General features: G+C 41.4%; 2 protein-coding genes across 3 annotated transcripts; one reads left to right on the top strand and one right to left on the bottom strand.

The window, feature by feature from the left end:
* Positions 1 to 130: 130 nt before the first annotated feature.
* LOC128265009 (period circadian protein) lies at positions 131 to 11,571 on the bottom strand. Its single transcript, XM_053000775.1, is given in 11 exon segments — positions 131 to 465; positions 524 to 713; positions 834 to 974; positions 1,084 to 1,317; positions 2,005 to 3,761; positions 4,239 to 4,595; positions 4,987 to 5,671; positions 5,673 to 6,072; positions 6,597 to 6,754; positions 10,377 to 10,805; positions 11,462 to 11,571. Coding segments are annotated over 8 exon segments (3,762 nt in total). The 5' UTR covers positions 6,710 to 6,754; positions 10,377 to 10,805; positions 11,462 to 11,571; the 3' UTR covers positions 131 to 465; positions 524 to 638.
* A 3,110-nt stretch (positions 11,572 to 14,681) lies between these two features.
* LOC128264997 (AF4/FMR2 family member lilli-like) lies at positions 14,682 to 18,645 on the top strand. Of its 2 annotated transcripts, none has more exons than XM_053000751.1 (3): positions 14,682 to 15,058; positions 15,626 to 16,146; positions 16,523 to 16,662. In XM_053000751.1, exons 1-2 carry the CDS (start codon positions 14,824 to 14,826, stop codon positions 16,129 to 16,131), a joined length of 741 nt encoding a protein of 246 aa, XP_052856711.1. In that variant the 5' UTR covers positions 14,682 to 14,823; the 3' UTR covers positions 16,132 to 16,146; positions 16,523 to 16,662. The 2 variants fall into 2 exon arrangements, with proteins under 2 accessions (XP_052856711.1, XP_052856710.1); XM_053000750.1 differs by lacking the exon at positions 14,682 to 15,058 and adding an exon at positions 17,741 to 18,645 and having other exon boundaries at positions 16,009 to 16,146; positions 16,523 to 17,141.
* Positions 18,646 to 21,140: the final 2,495 nt, after the last annotated feature.

The following is a 21,140-nucleotide window of genomic DNA, read 5'->3' as shown; positions in this document are numbered from 1 at the left end:
ATTGCCAAAGTTTGGTGGCTCATACAAAGATATTGTAAAATTATTTCCTGGTGCTACATCCTAATAAAATCGTTTTGTAAATAAATGCCGAAATCACATAAGTAAAGTAAAAATCGTTTGTTTAAAAAAATCCAGCCAAATATTTGATTTTTTTTTTTTTAATTTAGTGCACAAAAATTGAAAAATAAGTTAACAAGTTTCTTACAATAATATAAAATAAAATAAACTGACTTGGGCTATTTTCAGAACATTTAGAATGTTTAACTAAAATATAAAGCCGACTCCTTCTTAGCGCTTTTCTTGGCAATGAGATCTACATTTTCATCTGTTTAGATTAGTGTGTGGGGATCCTTCGAGACCATCTTGTTTTGTATTATGGTGGAAACTGCTTCAGCCCGTCTTGCCGTTTTCATCGTTCATTCGACCAGATTCAGAATATTTAACATCCCGCGGATAATCGGAGAACTAAAAGGAAAACCCAGGGTTAGTTGCGGTGGTTTGTTGTTGGATGATTGGTGCTCACTCATTTCCAGGATCCCTGCTGCTCCGCGGTGTCTGCTGCTTGGTTCGTAGTCCTAGGCACCGACATTGTGCATCCGGTTGTGCACGTCGGTCAGCAGCAACTGCGGGTTTGGCCACTACCCATCCCCATGCTGCGTTTGGTCCTCCTCCTCCGGGTGCTCCATGATCTTGCTCTCCGATACGCTGATGCTCTGTGGAATGCAAAGTATGACATCACTCATTAACTGCCTCTAATAACATTAAAAATAGCTTTGAAAGCACTTCACAAGTTCAACAACGGGGCAGGGAATCAATGGGACCTGAGTAAATACCTTTAGCTTACGGTGCCTGGGATCCTTTTCGGTGTCCGGCGGACTCTCTGATCCGTCCGTGGTCTTGATAAAGGATGAGTAGAACGAGGAGAAGCTGGAGCCATCCATGTCATCGCTGTTCCCATTGCTGTCCGTGTATTTCTGTGGACGCAAACGGGATTTCAATTAATATATTTATTAATAAATATTTTAAGCCTTGCAAAGGGCATTATAATATAATTTTCCTTTCTAGTTTTCTAACCGTAAGTACCTTGTTGTTGGGGGCATTACTGCTGCAGGGCGGGTCGGAGTTGTAGTCGTTCATCACGGAGGGAATGGGCGAGGAGTCGGTCACCTCCTTCTTGCAGGAATCGGGGCCCGCCCCATTGGATCCTGGCTCCGCCTTCGCGGAGGTGGCCAGCGAGGAGGGTCGCTCCACCGAGGCGGGAATGGTGACCGAGTGGAAAGCCCCCGGCACCTTCTTCGTTATGGACGCCGGCGCGGCCTGTGAGAAACAAAAAGAGGAGATGTGGTTAAGTTACAACGTAGTATAACCAAGTATTTCATACTCAATTAAATATTTTATATGTCGTTTATTTCTGGCGATAAAAATATCGCGCTAGACTTTAACGTTGAAAAAAATACTTGTAACGGACCAATGTCGCTTGAACGACATAATTTGCGGCTGGCGGAATTTTGTCGTTACACCAGTTGCCCATTATCGAAATAGATTTTAACCATTAAATAACTGAAATATTTACTTAACATTTTACATCCTTAAACTAAAATATAATGCTTGTATAAAACGAATAGGAGTTAATATTTATCACAATAATTCAAATATTTGTATATTGATTGTATTTAAAATAAATATTTCATATTTAATTTATCAGTAACCTGATAATATTTTTCACTACACAGAAAAAAAATATTGATAAAATATGATACTCGTTTTGCTGAAATACCGTACAACGTTTTCTAACCACTAAATTGGTTGATCAACGTTAAATAATTAAACATATTTATTCTAAAAATAAAGCCTCAATACTTGGCTTATTACTTGAACTATAATAAATGTTTAATATGTTCTAATAACAATTTTACCTTATTCAAGGGAAAAAATTAAATTGAGACTTTCAGTTTTGTTTTCGGTGTACTCCACTATTTAATCAGTGAATGTAGGATGACTCACCGTGTATACCGTCTTGTTGTAGGCCGACTGGGAGCCCATCGGCTGCTCGGGCATCTGGAGGGCGTTGGCCATGCCCGGAAAGGGCATCGGCTGGTACATCATGGCCGTGGCGGCGGCCGCTGCGGGATGGGTGTAGAAGAGCGATGGATGGGGGTACATCACCCCGGCCATGTACTGGAGCGGCATGGCCTGGGCGGCCGCTGCAGCCGCCTGCTGCGAGGTGGTGGGCAGCTCCACGCCGACGCCCACACCCACGCCGCTCTTGTGCGGATGCTTGTGGATGCGCGGGGATCCCCGGGTGGGACTGGTGGGCGTCAGGGAGGCGGGGATGTAGTAGAAGGTGGGGAAGAGGCCGGCGGCGGTGGAGAAGCTGCTGGGCGCCATGGCCGTGTGCGTGGAGTGGACGGGAGGGGTGATGCCCACCGAGAAGGGCGGCCAGAGGTTGATGTTCTGCGTGCAGGAGGGATAGGAGGATGGTCCTGGCGTGGAGCTGCCCACCGAGGAGGTGGGTCCTGCCGCCGCCGCCGCTCCTCCTCCTCCACCGCCGGGAATTCCCGCTCCCGATACCGCTGTCGTGGTCCTGACCTCCGATGTTAATATTCCTCCTCCTCCTCCGGCCACACCGGCTCCTCCCGAACCCGCTCCACCAGAGCACGCTGCTCCGCCGCCTGCTCCTGCCTTGACCGCATCTGCTCCCAGGGTCACCTGCTGCTTGGGCTTGTTGGCCTCGCCCTCCCACGAATGGGAGCCACCTCGCTTGATCCCGTGCCCTGGGCCACTGTACTCCAGCATCTTCAGGGTGTCGTTGGCCGACTTCTTGCTCTTCTCGCCAGTGCGTCCACGCGATTCGCGATGCTTCTTCAGCATGAACTTCTCCATCTCGTCGTTGTGCTTGTTCAGCAGGGATTCGGTGAGGGTAATGGGTGGTGCGGTGGCTCCTCCTCCTCCGCCTCCGTTTTTGGAGGAGTTTGTTCCGGTGGCGGAATTGGTTTCATTCCCTGTTCCAGTACCTGTTTCGGTCTCTGTTCCAGTGCCAGTTCCAGTTCCCTTTCCTATTCCAGTATCTGTACCTGTCCCAGTACCCGTTGCAGTGCCCGTTCCAGTTCCTGTAGCTGTACCTGCACCTGTTCCAGTTCCAGTTCCCGTCGCCGTTCCAGTGCCACCCGTGCCCGCAATGCTCGTATTGGTCACACTACTCATGTGTATATTACTGGCGGTGGTGAAGTTCCCGGAGGACCCACTGCCTCCACTGCCCTCGTGGACGGGACTCATGGGTCCACTAGTCCCGCTCACACAGGTGCCACGCGGCTCCGGTGGCTCCGTCTTGGGCGGATCAAGCTCCGCCGGTGCCGTTACCGGTTTGCTGTTGAAAAAACGCAGCAGGTTCTCGTTGTAGTTCAGCTGGTTGTAGCTGGGCGGCGTCTCGGTGGAACTCTTGCTGTCATAGTAGTCGTGATGCGGAGAGATCTCGCCCAGCATCACGCTGTCTCGCTCCGACACCGTTAACTCGTTCTCGTGCGGCAGCTCCAGCTTGAGATCCGCCCGCGACACCTCGTCCATCAAAGTCTCCATAAAACTAGCGAGTGCCTGACACCGACGAGAGACCTCCTGCTTAACGGTATCCGACGGCCGGGATACCGTCTCTGCAAGCAGCTTCACTATATCCTCCTTGATTCGCGTATTCCGGTTCTGGGCCTCCTCCGATATCTTGTTTTTGCAGGTGGGCGCCGCCTCGAAGACGTTGCACTGTTTGGGTCCTAAGATAAATATTTATATTATTAATGTATATTTTTATGTTGGTTGTTGGTTAGTAATAGAGTGATGTATGACTTTAAATTCTATGCACTTGTCTTACTCGTCTTAACATTTTTTTTCAAGTTGAAGTGAGTGAACACATCAAGTAAACTTATAAGTTCACTTTTGCAGGACTCTATTGCTTACATCAGGGACCGAAAATAATCATTAGTCTTTTTGGTATTTGGATAATTTTTTCAAATTCGCAATAACATTTTTTATTTTATTTTATTTTATTTGATTGATTATGCTCAGAAATAAGTATTATTTTTTATCAAAAAGTAATAGTCATTTCCAACCGAAAAAAAAAGAAGAAATATTATTATTTCGCAAAAAATTATTAATGAAAATTACTATATGAATTTCTACAATATAAAGTGCATCTGCACTATAGTTTTTTGGGTTAGCTCGGTGGGATTAAGGTTGTGTTGCAAACTTACCCTGAAAGACTCTATGATGTCCGACGACGAACTCCAGCTTGCGCGACCATGGATTGACGAAGCTGGTCCACTCGGTCTCCAGGAGGACGTAGCAGCCGTTCTGAATGAGGAAGCGGTACGGCTTGCTGCAGAAGGAGGCGCCGGCCGTCTGGCCCTTCTTCATCACCGTCTCGTAGGTCTCCTTTATGACGGTGAGGTCCTCGTGGTGGTAGAAGTCCATGATGCTGCGTCCGATGAGGTCCTGGGGCAGGTAGCCCAAGGCACTCACCGCCGCACTGTCCACATGCGAAATGATCCCGGTGGCCGTGTGCCGGATGGCGAATTTGGGGCTCTTCTGGGAGAGGATCTCGTCGGGAACTGTGGGTTAAAAGTTGTTGGTTAAATGGAACTCCTTCTGTTCAATGGACTAGATACACTGCTAAGAAATATACAATTGTAAAAAATAAATAACTGGCTGTTGAATTTAAACTTTCCTATTGCAAAATTTAATAAAATATATAATCACAATATTAAATGTAAAATCATAATTAATATTAAATACAATGAACATTTGAATTAATGTAAAAAATATTGGATTTAAAATGGCTTCTATTTCCTTTAAACGCATTATGTTTAAGGCGTTTAGTTTTAATTAAATAAATAAAATCAAAGGGACAAATATTTAAATAGTACAAAATACTTGGATTTAGCATTTTTTTTAATCAGTGTATACAGTTGGTTGGGTAACACTCTTGGCTAAAGAACTCACCCTTGTAGCTGCTCTTGATGGGAGTGGCGCAAATGACGAGCAGCATGTTGGTGCCATTGGAGACCATGTAGTTGTCCGGTCTGGCCTCCTCGGGAGCCTCCCTGAAGGTGAGTCCCAGCCGGAAGGGTTCGTAGCTCACCGGGCGGCCGATCACCCCGAATCCGCCGGACTTCAAGCCCCGATAGCGACGCAGCATGACGCAGAAGGTGCTCTTCGCATCCTTGGGCATGCTGCCACGGGATTCGGCAATGGGTATGCCCGTGGTGATTTGGCTGGCGAACGTGGCCCGATCCTTGATGTGCACAAAGTCGATGAAGGACCTGCCCAGCCACATATCGCGTGGAAAGCCCAGGACATCGGTGATGCTGGGCGTGGTGTAGAGCACAATGCCGTCGTGCATGGAGATCACACAGCAGAAGCTTTCCTCCTTGACCCGCTCGCCCCGCTGGACACCGGCGGCGCCTCCGCCGACGCCTGCCACGCCCACGCCCGCCATGGACTCCAGTTTTCCCGGGGCCGATTCCCAGGTTTTCTCGAACTTTCCCAGCCCACTGTCCAGGCCGGAGGCGTGGCCCACTCCCCCACAGCCGCCCACTCCGCCGCCCATCGATGGCGGAACTATGTTCACAGTGAGCGGCGATGGTATGGGGAAGCTCTGTGTCGTATCCAACTTGGCCGCGCCACCCTCTCCCCCGATCCGCCTCCGACTCGGACTCGGTCTGATCCTCCTCCTCCCTTTCCCTCTTCCTGTCCCGCTGCCTTACTCCGTGCTCCGTGACCTCCGGCTCGTTGCGGTGATCCTCGCCGTGCTGCTGATCCTGCAACAGGATCTGCTGATCCACGCAGCCACTACCTCCACCACCACTGGGTCGTGGCTTCTCCTCCTCGTCCAGGGATGCCGATGCCGAGATCTGGGTCTGCAGCTGCGTCTGTCCCCCCGCCCCCTTGTTCTTCTTCTTCTTGCGCGACTTGTCCTTGTTCCGCTTGATGATCATGTCGCTGCTGCTGGCCTGCGTGGACGGCTTGCCGCCATAGCCACTGCTGCCGGAGGAGTGGCTGCCGCTCAGGCGGGACTTGGAACTGCCACTTTGGAGGGGAACAAATGGGAGATTGTTATTGCGAACAGTGGCGAGAAGTACCCAGCTACTTATAAAATAAGTTTGGTTCCCTTCCCTACCTTACTTACACAAAAACAAACAAATATTGCAAGTTTCAATTTAATATTCACTTATCAGTCTTGCCATTGAATTACGTAAAATTGGCACGCCTTATCTTTTGGTATAACCATATCAAAGCTATATAAAGTTTTAAAGCGAGTAACAGTTCTCAACAATTTTCAATACAAAATAAAATACATTTTGTTACTGACGGCTCCACGGATATTGAAAATATTTTGAAAATGCCCTTTGCAGGGGGTGCTATAATTTCAGTCAGCGGACAACGCAATAAGACATTTATAACCCTGTTAAATGTAATAATAATCTTAATCAGCCATGTGCGTCCCCCTCTACGAAAAGTGTTGCCTACTTTCTGGGGTCTTACATGCTTTTATTTGGATGTAGTACGCATTTTGCTGAAGCTAATCGCCTTATATGTCACGTTTTCCTTACCTGCGCTGCGATTGACTGTTGCTGCAGCTGTTTGAATATGCTGAATCGGACACTTTGGTGTTATGTGTGGACTCCGTGGACTCGCCGCCCTCCATTGTGTTTAGGTTCTCCATTTTGGCAATTTGTGTGGAAGTATAATTTAATATTTAAAGAGATTTCTGAAAAAAATCATAAAAAATGTAAAGGTATAAATTATTACAATACTATAATCTCGTTGAAAATACATATATTGTATTACAAATTGTAATTTTAACTAATTGTTTTTTACAGTTAATACTATTTTGAATGTGTTATTTAAGAACATTTTAAAATTACTAAATATTGAAGCAAACTTATTGCTTTTTAAAGTTTTGTAAACAGTTTAGGATATTGAAAACAAAAACATAATAAAATCGAGTATCAGTAAGCCCTTCAAATAATTCAGATTCTCAAACCATCATTTGTAAAAGTTTTCATGAATCTCGCACTTTATTCGGTAATAAAGAATTTGCAATTTAAAAGTTCTAGTCAATTTAAAAGGCTTCAATGAATTATCCAACTGAATTGCAGAATCGACTTGTACTTTCATTCAAAGCTGTGTTGTTGCACAAACGGGGATCGATTGTGTTTCGTTTGGGGTTGTGAAATAGTTTCTCGTCGTTCATATGACGAAATACATCACGAAATCTGTTGCGGCGTTCTGTTGCGTTTCACAAACATCTGGATGTCGTGGCGATTTCAGCTTCCCCTTTCAATCAATCAGCCAAATATGTACATATGTATGTATGTATAGTACACGTATGTACAATTCAATTTATTCACGTTGCTTGCTAGAGGTACTTTCTCTAAATTTATTCACGTGGCTTGACGGGCATTTATTTTCTATGAATCGCAGGAATCCACAAGTTAAGGGAGAAAATAATTGAAATGGTAGTCAGTCAATTTCCCCACGAGAAAAGAACTTAAGTAACTGGGTTAAAAAAGTAAAGGGTTAAATGAATATTAGTTCCCATTGACCAAAAAGGCAACCTATGACATGTGCCTGAAGCACGTTGGCCGTTTTCAAATCTCAGCCAGTCGTCGGCTTGATTAACACCTGATTAATGGCATGATGACATCTGTGCCAACGGGAGCTAATACAGTGGATATTCTATAAGAGGAACTGATTTTCCTTAAATAATCTAAAGTATTGCTTTGTATTTTGTTTGTTATTTTATAATTATTTTTAATAGAGAAATCCCTTGTTAATTATTGAACAGATTTACAATAAGTAAGAATGTTTTTAAAGATTTGGGGCACTTTTAAAGTTCTGAATATAAGTATTAATGGTTTTCTACCATTAACAATAATAGTTTTAAATATTTGGCTTTGGACTTTTTCTTGGCAAAGTTCCCTTTACCAAAGCTTCACTACAATAATTGGCATCAGTACGGCGTGCGAGGGAGGCGGCAAGATGGTAGTGGGCTGGTGTGGAAGGAAGATGGAGCGATGTTGCATTCACGTGCAGCTGCAGGCGTTGAGTGTTTGGCTCTTTGTTGTTGCGGCCAACGGATGCCGTTTTGCAATCGCAAGGCAGCCCCATTCACACCCCAACACAGATAAAAAGCTACACAACATACAATATGACAGATACAAGAAACAAGAAATAAGCCCCCGCAAGTCGCATTAGTTTGCATTTTCCGCTTTCCTGCACAGTGTATGGGTTTCTAAATAAATCCGCTGACTTATTAAGAACTGAAGTAATATAAAAAGCCCTAAACTCATATTTCACTGTTTACGTGCTAGGTTATGCAATATCGAAAAAAAATATATGCAGAATTCAATTCCACAGATTGCATAAAGCCCAGGTTCATTCGCCGCAATTAGGCAAAATCAGCAAAACCCACTTTTCATTTAAGCATTCGGGTGAACCTTAGTTTTCGGTTTTTGCTGCATTTAAAGCGTTGCAGAAAGCAAAAAGGAAATGTTACTATGGTAGTCACAAGAAAACTAGGAGAAAGTTCCTTTGAAAAACTTCCTCCTGACTGATTCATTGGGTGCCCAATTATTGGTAATTATAAGTACACACTGGAAAATGATGAAGTGGCACATTTAAATACATGGTCTATGTTGATTAAATTTAAAAAATGTTTTAGGAGTTCTCATATAATTAGCATGGGTCCATAGATGTAAATATGCTTAAAGTTTTCCATGGAAGTTAAGCCCAGGAGCTTTTCAGAAAAAGCAAAAGGTAGAGAGTGGCCCACACTTGCACGTCAAAGGTAAATAACCTGAATAAATATTCTGATAGTAAAATCGACAGCTAATAATTGTAGGTATTTAAAGGCTTTTAAAGAGGAAGAAAAATGTGAACACGTAACCGCAATAAATGTTAGTCACTCAGAAAATATTTAATTAGCAGACAAATTTTTGTAATGAAGCAATGTTCCGTGTTATTAGTTAACTACCTTAAGAGAAGTGAACTTGACTATTTTGAATCAGGCAATTTTGTATTGTATTTAATACTTTAAACCCTTTGCAAATATTTTTATTTGCAAAGGGTTTAAAGGGTTTAAATCTTTCACTCAACTTAACGCCCTTACATAATTCACCGGTTGACCCAGATTCCGATGCATATGTCAGTAAACTTTTACGCGGATTTGTCAAACGCTAACAAATCAAAGAGCCAACTTGTCGAGTGAGTCCTTGTGGGAGGATTGAATTGCGGTAGGACAGTAGGTCGTGCGTCATTCGCGGGGATGTTAGATAATGCAGGTAGTACGATTCGCAGACGGTGGATAACAGTCTCGTAACCGAGGGGCGGGGAATATGGTTATGAATTGTGGGTTATTGGTTGTGGCAAAATACAATGCACAAAAAAGGACGTTTTATTTTTAACTTGTATAACAAGTCTGGGGCCTTACAAATCTGTTCAATTAAAATAGACATATGTACATCATAAATAAATGGGCCCACATGGCGAATGCGTACTTTAAATGCAGCAAATTGGCTGGTTAATTATAGCTAGGAGACCCTAAACTAATAAAGGTTAAAAACGAAACAATGTTGTTAAAATACGAATTTTTAGCATATCAAGGACAAGAAAAGTCAAAAATATGTGGCGATCTATAACATTTAACAGGGACCCTCGACACGTATGCGTAATAAAAGTATCGAAATTAATCATTTAATTATTTTTAAACAATTTTTAAAAAGATTAAATAAAGTATTTAATACTATACCGAACAAACCAAGTGTTGATTGATCAAAGACTATTCAAAAAAGGTTTTCATATTACCTTTGAAACTGGGTAATTTTACCTCACAAAAACCCTATATATATTTATGTATGTGCTCTAAGCCAAATTAGTTTTACGGTTTCGCATTGCAAAATGTTGCAGTTGAATAAAGGTTGCCACAGATTGCCAAAGTTCATGCCCACCTTGGACCACGTTGCGTATGCGTAACTTTTGGCTTGCCCAACCAATCCAACTTTATTTATTTGATTTTATTTTTAACCCAGAACCGCAGACACTCGATTATCGTTCAGTAGGGTCAGGTATGTATGTACGCAGAGCTTTTGTTTACGCTGCAATTGATGGATTGTTTTTGCCTCTCTGTGCAACGTGCACTGAGCAGTGGGCAGTCGGCACCTATTAATAAACAAAAAACACTATGTATATACGCCATACAGACGTTACGAGCCGAGTTATTTATGTAAGTTGGGCCCAAGAATTGTTTTGTTTTTGCAATATGATAATGGGTTCCTCTCTGAACTTTTATTCTTTTTTTTTTATTGCAACAACGTGACAATTGCACTTACACTCTCGCTCTCGCTTGCTCGCCGGACTGCTCTCTCTGTCGTACTCTCTGGGATTCTATATATTAGTTTTGGCTATGTTCTTCACTTTTGCGGTTAAATTTTATTCAGCTCCGCCACTCTCACCGTCACCAAAAAACAAATATGAAGTGTTTTAGTTCTAGCCGTCGTAGTTTCGCTTCTTTCAATCAATTTCAAGCACTTTCAATTACGATTCCTTCGATTTCTCGGCGAACGCGTCAATAGTCGACCTTCTGGCTGGAGACTCGTACGAATAATGACTGGCCCCACAAGCTTCAAACTACAAGCACTCGCAAATTCGCATTCTGAGAATCTTCTCACACTCGCTCTTTCTGCTCTCGGCTTTTCGCTCAAATCGGCTCAAACACTCGGTCTCAGGCATTAACCCTTGGGCGGAACTTTTACTTTGAGCTAAAAATAAAAAAAAAAAAAATTGAGAGACTTTTGTTTAAGTACTACAAATGCAACAAAAATAAGTGAAATAAATAAATAAATAAATTTCTAGTTTTCAGGGTTTACTTTGTCTTAAATTATATTGAAAATATATTTATATTAATAAATTAAGATATTAAAAAGCTTACAAAAATAATTTAATTATACAAACATACATTTAAATTGTCTGTTCCTTTATAATTAAATGCTTTATATATATTTAAATAACAAGATTATATTTATGTAATTGATAGACAATATATAAAATTAATTTAATTCCGGAAAACGTATATATTCCAGAGAAGCTTTAACAATAAAAATATAGTTTTATTTTGCAAGCTTTTACCAAAAATGATAACCAAATCAAGCCCCGTGCACCAACTTGAGGTTAAGAAAAGCTGTGGAACCTCCTGCCTTTTTTGGGGGCGGTGGGTGGCCGCTGGGGGTGGATTCAAGGGGGCTGGCAGCACGTTTTCCGAGGGGTGTTTCCCGGGGGAGTGGCTGGGCGGCGGATTTGCGGGTCAAGTCACGCATTTCGCCACGTGAGCGGCAGCTTTTCACTGCCTACAGCATTGCTCGTCGGCGTTAAGCATTCGGGCCTGCCCCACGTTGACAATTGTCGTGGCATTACTCACTTTCTCACTGTCTCACTATTTGCTATCCATCCTCCGCTTTTGCACAGGTACAAATGAAAGTGGCGCCAAGCTTTTAGCCCCCCCCCCCCCAGCGCTCTACCCTCTACTTGATAGTCTCTATTAGTCTTTAGAAGCTTTACTTGGTCAGGTGTGCTCTGTGGCACGTACCGATGGAAACGCCAAATACAGCTGATTGCCTGGCTATCGATTGCCGACGGATATTGGGACTCGAAGGCGGCGAGAGCGGGTTCTGGCCGACAGGTGGCGGCACAAGTCCCTAACAGCGGGGGTTCCAGCCACATTTCAGTGGGTTGTTGAACTCAAAACGGTGAGATGGGGTTGTGCTGTCGGTACCCGTAATACGCGGATATATAAATAGCAAAAACATATCATCTCAAGGTTTGTATAATAGTTGCAAAACTGTTTACGCCGGTGTTAAAAATAATAGTATAACATTATGTGGTATTAGCCATAGTATCTTACTTTACTTAAGATTTTTATATTTATTTTATTTACTTTAAATTAATGTTTTTAAGAATTCAAGGGTAAGATTCGAAAATTGTTACTTTTTTAATTCCCAGTTATGTATGTATATCTTGACCAATTTATTAAGAAATAATTATTTTAACTAGTTTTCTTTTATTATAAGGCTAAGGCTAAAATGGTCACTTCTCTAATTTACATGAATATGCTGACCAATTTAAAATGTCACAATTTTCTGTTTTATTTTTTATATTTAAGCAATTGATATTTTAATTATTGATGATTAATTCGACCATAAATATGTATATTTAGTTATTTTATAGTAAAAGTTAAAAAAATATGTTCCCTTAACTCACTTCCTATGTATTTTTATGGACTAGTGATAACCAAACATGGTTGGGTTATGCACATATTTATAAGACTATCAGAGACCATTTTAACCCTCTCAAATCCGATCCAAGTGTCGAAATATGTCGTTACTTTTTATCGTCTCTTCCCATCGGTCTGCGGTGGCTTGGAATAATTGAATTTTATTAATTGGCGGCTTTGCCGGCGTCGAGTGGGTGTGAAAATCCATTTGACCAGGCCCACTCCACATAAAACCTCCGTTGTGGGCCACGTGTCGGTGTTTGTTGAAGTTTGCCAGAGTTTGCCAGAGTTTGCCGGGGTATACTCTTATCTATCCTGGCCACACACGTGCCATAAAGTCGCAGACGCCTGCCAGAAAATGATAAAGAGCATTCGAATTAGCCACCAAACTGCTGCTAATTTGATTCTGATGCTGCCGACTGTTGACTTTTCCTCACATTTTCCCTCTCGGGTTGTTGTGATGTGATGTGATGTGATATTATTTGATTGCCGCTAATCGGATTTCGGGGGGTGGCTCTCTGGGTGAGTGTCGGTTGGACTGTGAGCGGGATTAGACCTGCGTTCCCAAGGCCAACCCCCTATAATGTCCAAGTCCAAACACCTAAGGATCTGCCAATGAATATGAATTTGCTGGTAGAGGAAATTGGACCACGTCAGGTTGGCTCTGCTGGTGCTTCATCCTCTCCTTCCACTTCAAATGGTATTAAGCTCCCACAATAACCAACTCAGATAAAGATTAATTTTGGATAAGTTATTGACTTGTCTAAATAGTGTACACTGTACACTGTAATATTTCCATGCCACATCCTACTGCTGTCGTTGACCCTGCTTTTCCGGGATGCGGGTCACATATGCAACATCTTCCATCCTCATGTGGGGCTGGCTGGACGGGATTCCCTCGGCAGAAGTCTGGCATGCTTTAAGCAAGAAATCACGCACACCATTATCTTTGTGAATCCCTCCAGGAAAATGAGGCAGCTCCTCAAGTTGCCAGTTTTAAATAAGCATGTTGGCCCTAGCAGTACCTCTAGAACTGGAAGAAAAACACCTATGTCTAGTGCCGTATGCCAGGGCCTTGGGAAACCTCCAAGTGGAACTAAAATGAGCCCGCAGAAGCATCGTCCAGAAGCGGCCCTGCTACTTCTAAAGGTGCTAACCGAAATATAAACCTCCTTTCCAGTGACAAAACAAATTTTCAGCTGAATAAATGCACACACAGAAACAAATTCCCAGTATCAATTTAATATTCACAGGTCTACAAACACATATTAACCACTAAATAGGGAATGCAAAAATACATTTCAAAAGCGTTAATGTGAACATGCCAAAGCGATATTATTAAGATACTTATTAAGACCAAATAAATAAAGAACTTCATGAAAATGAATATAATTTAGCATACATTTTTTTTTCTGTGCAGAACATAACAACCCTAAGCTCCGCCTTTTATCGCCTGCGCACTGAGTACTCCTCACTCCTAACTTTTCACTCCAGTAACCCCACTTCGTCCTCAAAATCATTCCTCCTTGATTATTAATTAGATAATTTGATTTTAGGGCGTGAAAAAATCAGAGAAGCATAGATTTTTGTACGATGAAGGTGGCGTTGAAATTTCAACGCTTTGGGGAAAACTTTTACTGGCCCTTAATCCCAGGCTAAGATTAACATCCTCAAGTAAACACAAAAAGTAAACGAAAAAAAGGTTGCGAACATTAAATGGTTATTTGCACTTGACAACGAGAGTCAAAAGTGAAGCTCAAAAGCAAGGCTGCAGATTAAAACGTACACCAATACGAGAAGTACACTGAAACATTTTAAAAAACTCATTATATTAATGTATGAAAAGGGTTTATTTTTAAACATAACTGTTATTAATGTGTTGGGCAGTAAAAAAAAATTTTTTTTAATGGATTAATACCCCAATCACAACAAAAATTAACATTTGTAATATTTTTTGTTAACTATTTGTTAGTGTTTCAGTATCCTATAAACTGAAAAGTCCACAGAAATTTATGCAAATAATTTCAGAAATCGATAAAAAAAATCCACATAAAGTAATCCATATAAAATCCGTTTAAAATAATCCATATTCGCTCATTTAGAATACTTCGATAAAAATATTCTTATATTATTATATCTAAGGACTTAAGATGTAGCATCGCTGTAGTTTTTCTTTTTTACAAATATATATATTTTTAAAACTAATTTTAAAAAGCATATACAAATGGTGTAACAGCATGATTCCAATGAGAAAACATTTTGAAACCATAAGTGAAAATGTTATACGTTTTGGACAGAATCGCATATATGTTCATAAATGAAATTAAAAAAAAAAAAAAACGGAACGAGCAGGCGACTGTTATTCCTCTCACCATTTATTTGGATGCCAGTCGTCATATTAGTACTTCACGAAATTTTCGAAATGCTCCAAGGGATCTAGTTGTAGAAAATTGTTAGTTAAAAATAAATTTAAAGTTCGCTTTGATCGGGATTAGAGTGATACGAACGGGATGAGCTACAAGAACCTCCTGCGGCACCAGAACGTGGTGGACGACTGTCAGCGGGTGAGCTGCAATCGCGGCTCGGTGCCGAATGTCTCCGGACGCTGTGTGATCAGTCGGGACATTGTGCTCGGCTGCCGGATGGAGGCCTGCGACCCGGACCTGCCCTACATGCTGGAGCCCACGTGGAGTGTCTACCTGCGGGCGGGCAGAGGAAGCCGCGATCACAAGGACGGCCGCACTGGTAAAAAAGAAAATTAGTAAATCCAAGTATTTCATACTTAATTCAAAAAGTTTTGCTTCGATTTGCACGCATTGCAGTTTTTCATTTTTTCCATTATTTATATGACTATTTCCGAAATAGAGTTTAAATTTAATTTAAACCATATTCAACTTAAATTAAGTACCTCTAAAACAAATTGGAACCATTCCACATCTAGTATTTTTCACATTCATTCAATCTTTAAATTTTAAATCATTTATTTATTTACCCATTGTACTAAGTATTGAACCATATGAATATAAAATGTTTGTGTCCAAAAAAGCCACACTTAGAAAACTCCTTGATTTCAGAATAGTATTAACATTGGGAATAAAATTCAGAAAGACATTACCTAAAACGACTCACAAGGAAATTATTGCCTTAAACTCCGTTTTAGATCATGTTTTCCTAAATTTTGTATGGAAGGCTCAAATTTAGGGCAATTCTTCCTAATTTTAAGTCAATTTTGTCCTTAAATTAGGAAAATTTAGCTTTCCCAGTGCAGATATTAATTTTTAATTTTTACTATTCCATTTTTAATTTTATCAGTGCAAGATGGTGACCTCTCCCAGTTCGTCCGACAGGTCACCTTCAAGATGTCCCCCCGTCTGCCGCTGCGACTCCACGTGGCGGACAGCGCTCCGTTCGAGATCAGCGAGGTGCTGGGCAGCGACTTTCCCGTGGAGGTGCAGGTGCAGTATGTGGACGCCCAGATGTCGGCCACCTCGTATGTCTTCCGACCCCGGGTCGTGCGTGAGGGTCACTCCGGGGTCAGCGAGGAGATGTGCGACAAGATGATCTTCGTGAATCCCACACCCGCCATGAGATTGAGTCTCCAGCCCGTTCAAGTGCCCAGTGGTGCAGTTGGTTTGCCCAGGCCCAGGCGATCCACCGAGTCGGAGTCGGAGTCGGAGCTCCACGATCCAGAAAGAGAGGGGAGGGGTGACCGGAAGCAAGGACAACAGGAGCAGAAGCCGCCTCCGCCGACGACGACGAACCTCAAAAAGCAGAAGCGCCTAAATGTGGGCGGACCCTATACCATAAGGCCCCAGTAAGGTGGTTGTCCAAAGGTGAGTCAATGGGAAACAATAAAATGGAGCCTGCCTGGCTGGCAATCTAAATTTGTGTTGCATTTTTCACTGCAAATCTTTATATTTTTAAGTTATAAAATTTGAATTATTTATAAAAAAGGGAAACATCAATTTATTGTAGACTACCTTTTTATGTTTTAAAAAAAAATCAGTAGTTTTTAAGTTATAAAATAAAAAAAAAAGAGACAATTAAATTGAAAAACGTTAATACAATAACAAAGTGTATAGGAACTTGTTGTTAATAGATATCCAAGATTATTTCTATTACAATAAATAAGGAGTGATTGCTACATTGTGGTTTAATTAAAAAAACAAAATACTGGTAACCCTATAAGCTACGTATCTTACCCCACAGCATCCCGTAAAACGCGACAGCCCCTTCCATCGCCAAGGTCGAGTCCGCCCCTTTTGTGTGTATGCCTCGTTTGGGGGTGGTTCGCTGCGAAGCATGCTTGGCCCCGCCTTCCTCCTGAAGGGGGTTGGTTTCCAGTCACACAGTCACAGTCACGGAATCAGTTGCTCACTTTGCTGCGACACTTCGAAGGCAGCAGAACAGACGTATCCCATTTATTCCTTTATCCGTACAAACGGACAGACGGACAAGCGGACCACGGGAGAGATGGCATGGCTACCGAGCAGCTCGAATGGAGCGGATAACGCGGATGAGAGGAGCACGGCCTCGAGTGGCTCCTCCGGACACAGCCAGGCCAACGGATCTCCGTCCCCTCGTTCCGGAAACGGAAACGGACACGGAAATGGCAATGGCAATGGCAATGGCAATGGTGTTATCCGGGAGTCCGGCAGACAGCCGCCAGCCCTGCTCCGCCATGCCACGCCCCATCTGCAGCCCAAGACGGAGTCGGTCTCCGACGGAGACGGCGATGCGGAGCTCTCCGACTTCTCCCTCAACGACACCGAGGAGGACGAGGAGGATCTGCGGGACTACATCGTGCTTAATGGCAACCAGGCGGATGGTGAGGATTACCTTTTTACAGCAGACATCTTTGGTTTATGGCATAGGACATCTAGGTAGCGCGTAAAAAACAAACAACTTAAAGCTAAACCAAGTTTTTTTTAAACAACACAAATAATAATTTACGGACTATACTTGCTATATCGGTTTAAATCTAAAGTGTAACATAAGTTTACGTAATCCACACCCATTTTCAAAATCAAAATGATATTAAGCAAACAACCTTTTTTTTAAGTCTAACCAAATCTAATCTTTATATGATTACGATTGAGTGATTTACCTGCACTATAAAATACTTACTTACTGTTTTCTGTTAATAAATTCAAATTTTAAATCTTAAAGATTGGCCTAATGACAATGTCAAAATAATCCCAAAAATTCAAAGATCACAAACAAAACATATTTTTGCAAAATTTAATTTTACTTACCGTATATTATATTTATTTAAGTCAAAATTATCATTCAACGATACGTCTGCTTTGAAAAATATGTAGTTGTAGATTTCTTAGTTGAGAATTATGATTTATGATAGGGTTACAATTACGATATAAAAGTTTTCCGATTGAATAACCGTGTATTACTTTTTTTGTCCGCTCCCAGGCAATCGATCGCTGTCCAGTTCGCCGCGCAGTCACTCCCGCAACGGATTGCTGACCGCGCCGCCCAGCTCTGGAAGCTCTGCCGGCGGAGGCGGTGGGGGCGGTAATGCCTCCTCCTCCGGGGGCAATGCCAGTGGTGGAGGCGGCGGAGGAGTCGGCGGCACCGGCGGTGTACGCAAGGTGTTCACCAACACCCGGGAGCGCTGGCGTCAGCAGAACGTGTCCGGCGCCTTTGCTGAGCTGCGCAAGCTGGTGCCCACACATCCGCCGGACAAGAAGCTCTCGAAGAACGAGATCCTGCGCTCGGCCATCAAGTACATCAAGCTGCTGACGGGCATCCTCGAGTGGCAGCAGCAGCGCGGACCGACTGGTGGTCAGCTGCTGGAGACGAACAACAACGATAACAAAATGGTGAATGGCCATGCGGCGGATGGGGAACTGGTGGAGAATAATCCGGATATGGCGTCGGTGCGGCACATCAAGTGCGAACGAACCGAGGGGCACCATCCGCAGCGGAATGGTAATGGGGGCAATGACCTGCTCATGATCGCCCCGGCCATCATCAAAAGCGAGCTCCTCCTGGAGTCGCCACTGCCACTGAGCATTGCTCCGCAGGCCATGGTGGAGGCGCGGATGTCGGGATCCTCCGTATCCGGCTTAAAGCCGACTGGCACTGGCAGTGCCAGCCGGAGCAGCAAGCGGCGCCTCAAGCCGGAGGGTGGAGCCACCGATCTCAGTCTGGCCAAACGGCGCCGAACGTAGACTCTCCCGGAAATTGGTGCTCTGATGGAACTGGATGCCGGCTGAGCCGCAGCAACTGGAGCAACTGTCAGATGGTTTACTACATACTACTCATACATAAAGAATTTTTTTTTTAATTTTACCAATAAATTTAAAAGTTAACTGTGCATATTATGTTTTTGCAGTATATCTAGTGCAATTTGCGACCCACAGAAAAAAGATGAGAAACCGCAAGGGCTATATATTAATAAAGTTAAAAATATCCTTAAGTTCGTTTTTAAAAAATTTGCTAATGTGTAAAAAAAAAGCTTTGATATTTTATACCTTCCTAACGATATATAGTACTTGTCTGTAGCTTTGCTAACTAGCTAGTTTTTTAAAAAGTCATAGAACAAATTTTTTTTCTAACGATCCTAAAATAGGTCCTTAAATTTTTTTGAACCCGACAAATAGAGCCTCAAATTTCGACACCAAAAATACAAACCAAAATTTGTGCGCAGATTTTTGAAGTACAACATAACAAGCTTTTACAAGTATACCGCTTTGAAATCGAATGTCTGTAAGAAGATTTAAAACTTTAGACTTTTGGTCACTTTCCGCAAAGCAATTCTTCGGAAATTTTAGAAGGGGTATCATCATGAAAATTGAAAAGTTTCGACCCAAAACCGAAAAATAAAATTGTATGCAGTATTTAAGTGTATTTAGCCAAAAGCTAAACTTCAGGTTTTTGGTCACTTTCCGAAAAGCTATTTTTCGGAAATTAATTCGATTCTACGGCTTTATATAAGTAGTCTCCTTTGCACACGCTCGTCACTACATATACTGCCGTCCATATATGTTTGTTAAATTTAACAACTAAATAAATTCTTTTTAAATATTAATGTTGTATTTAATGTCTGGTCATGAGAGCTGAAAGCAGTTGGGATTCCTGCATCCTGGATTCTTAGTTTGAATAATATTAACAACAACCTGTATGTTTTTAGATAGAAATAAAACCATAACCCCAAACCACATACAAATACGCAATTCTATGTATATAATTTTGTTTGTAATTTTTATTGTTTTTAAATTAATGTTTTCTTTACGCATTTTTCTCGTGTTTCATGTTCATTATCATTTCCTCTTTCAATTTTGGTTTCCCCATTTTTTATTTTTGCAATTAGTTTATGTTTGTGTTTATTTGTTAGTTAAGTTTAAGTTCTGTTTGGATTTTTCATGTGGTTGTTGCCTCATAATTTAAGCGAAACGCTGAAATTGTTCATCATATATAAGTAAGTTTTTCTATGCAATATATGTGTGTATATATATTGTTTTGGGTTTTCATTTTTCTTCTGTTGAAATTTTAAATTACAAATTAAACTGTGTGTGTTTAAGTGATTTATATATCTTGTCTCCCGTTTACTTAGATTATTTACTAAAAAGGTTTGGGAATTGAAGTTGGAAATCTTCGGTTTTTTTCCAATGTTTTTTTTCTTTGTTTTTTTTTTTTTTTTGAAATTATAGGCTTATGTGCGTGTGAGTATGTCTGAATGTACGTGTGTGTTTTTGTGTGGGTGTGTACATATAAGTATATAGTTAAATTTAATTAGTTTTGATGCAACAAAACTCAACGTTCATTAATTGTATAAATGTATCATTTAGTTAGTAAAAAAAAAAATATTTTCTCATATAATATTTAAGGAGTTCTATGGAAATACATACAAATAGACTTGCTTTTTCCTTCATCTTTATCATTTTGTTTTGCTTTTAATTTTTTCATTTGTTTACTTCGATTTTTTATAGGGCTTAAAGTGCTGGGAAATAATCGCAGATTTTCAAAACGAAATGTAAACAGTTTTACTGGGTGGCATTCATAGGGATAGGGATAGAGCGGAATAAATCGAACCGAGGGTAGTACTATAGTCGCGCAGGAGTTTCCGGTTGATCTAAGGCCTTACATTCTAAAACCATCAACGGTTTCATTGTATTTTACTTCAATTTGCATTAAATTAGTTTAAATTTTCAATTGCAGCTAAATGGTTTTTTGTCGATTACTTTTACATATATCAAGATCCTGGCTTTACCATCTTATTACCTCATTATTTGCATTGTTAATTTAAGTTTATGGGTGGCGTCGCGCGCTACAAGCGTTTTCCTCATTCATACATCCATTTACTTGTTGCTCAATTTGTTATATCCTTTGTATTTATGTATAGTGTTTTTTTAGTGTATATTGCATTTTGACGATCGCTTTCTTATATAATCGTAGTTAATGCTAGACGTTACTTCAGAACAGGCCACGGAAATGTTGCTATACGTGGAACGTTTCATTTACCTGGTTACGAGATTAGGATTTACAGGAAGGATTAAAGGTTGCGGGGATTTTATGGGTACTTCGGTTCATGGGCTGTCGGGTTGCTACTAGGATTACGAATGTCTGTTAATATCTCATATATAATATAATATCTATATCGTATTCATATAGATGCACTTGCGCGAGTTTAGTAAATGTTGTATCCTCATTTTTTTCTAGTTATCCTCTCTCACTTTGCCGCCTTTTTACTTTTACTATGGATTGCTAACTGCTGTGATCGTTATATTTTGTATAACCGCATATATATAAACGTTAAACGGGCCAAAAATTTTGATTTATTTCACTAAGTATTCTCTCAATTTTCTTT

This window comes from Drosophila gunungcola, unplaced genomic scaffold (genome assembly GCF_025200985.1).
Source record: "Drosophila gunungcola strain Sukarami unplaced genomic scaffold, Dgunungcola_SK_2 000088F, whole genome shotgun sequence".
Taxonomy (NCBI): domain Eukaryota; kingdom Metazoa; phylum Arthropoda; class Insecta; order Diptera; family Drosophilidae; genus Drosophila; species Drosophila gunungcola.
Note: the sequence above shows the minus strand (reverse complement) of the source record. Positions and strands in the feature narration are given on the sequence as shown.

Bases quoted from the DNA above. Each gene is read 5' to 3' on its own strand.
- LOC128264997 (XM_053000750.1), top strand. From the start codon at position 16,616: ATGCTTGGCCCCGCCTTCCTCCTGAAGGGGGTTGGTTTCCAGTCACAC. The intron at 17,142-17,740 runs GTGAGGATTACC...GTCCGCTCCCAG, and splicing joins TAATGGCAACCAGGCGGATG to GCAATCGATCGCTGTCCAGT.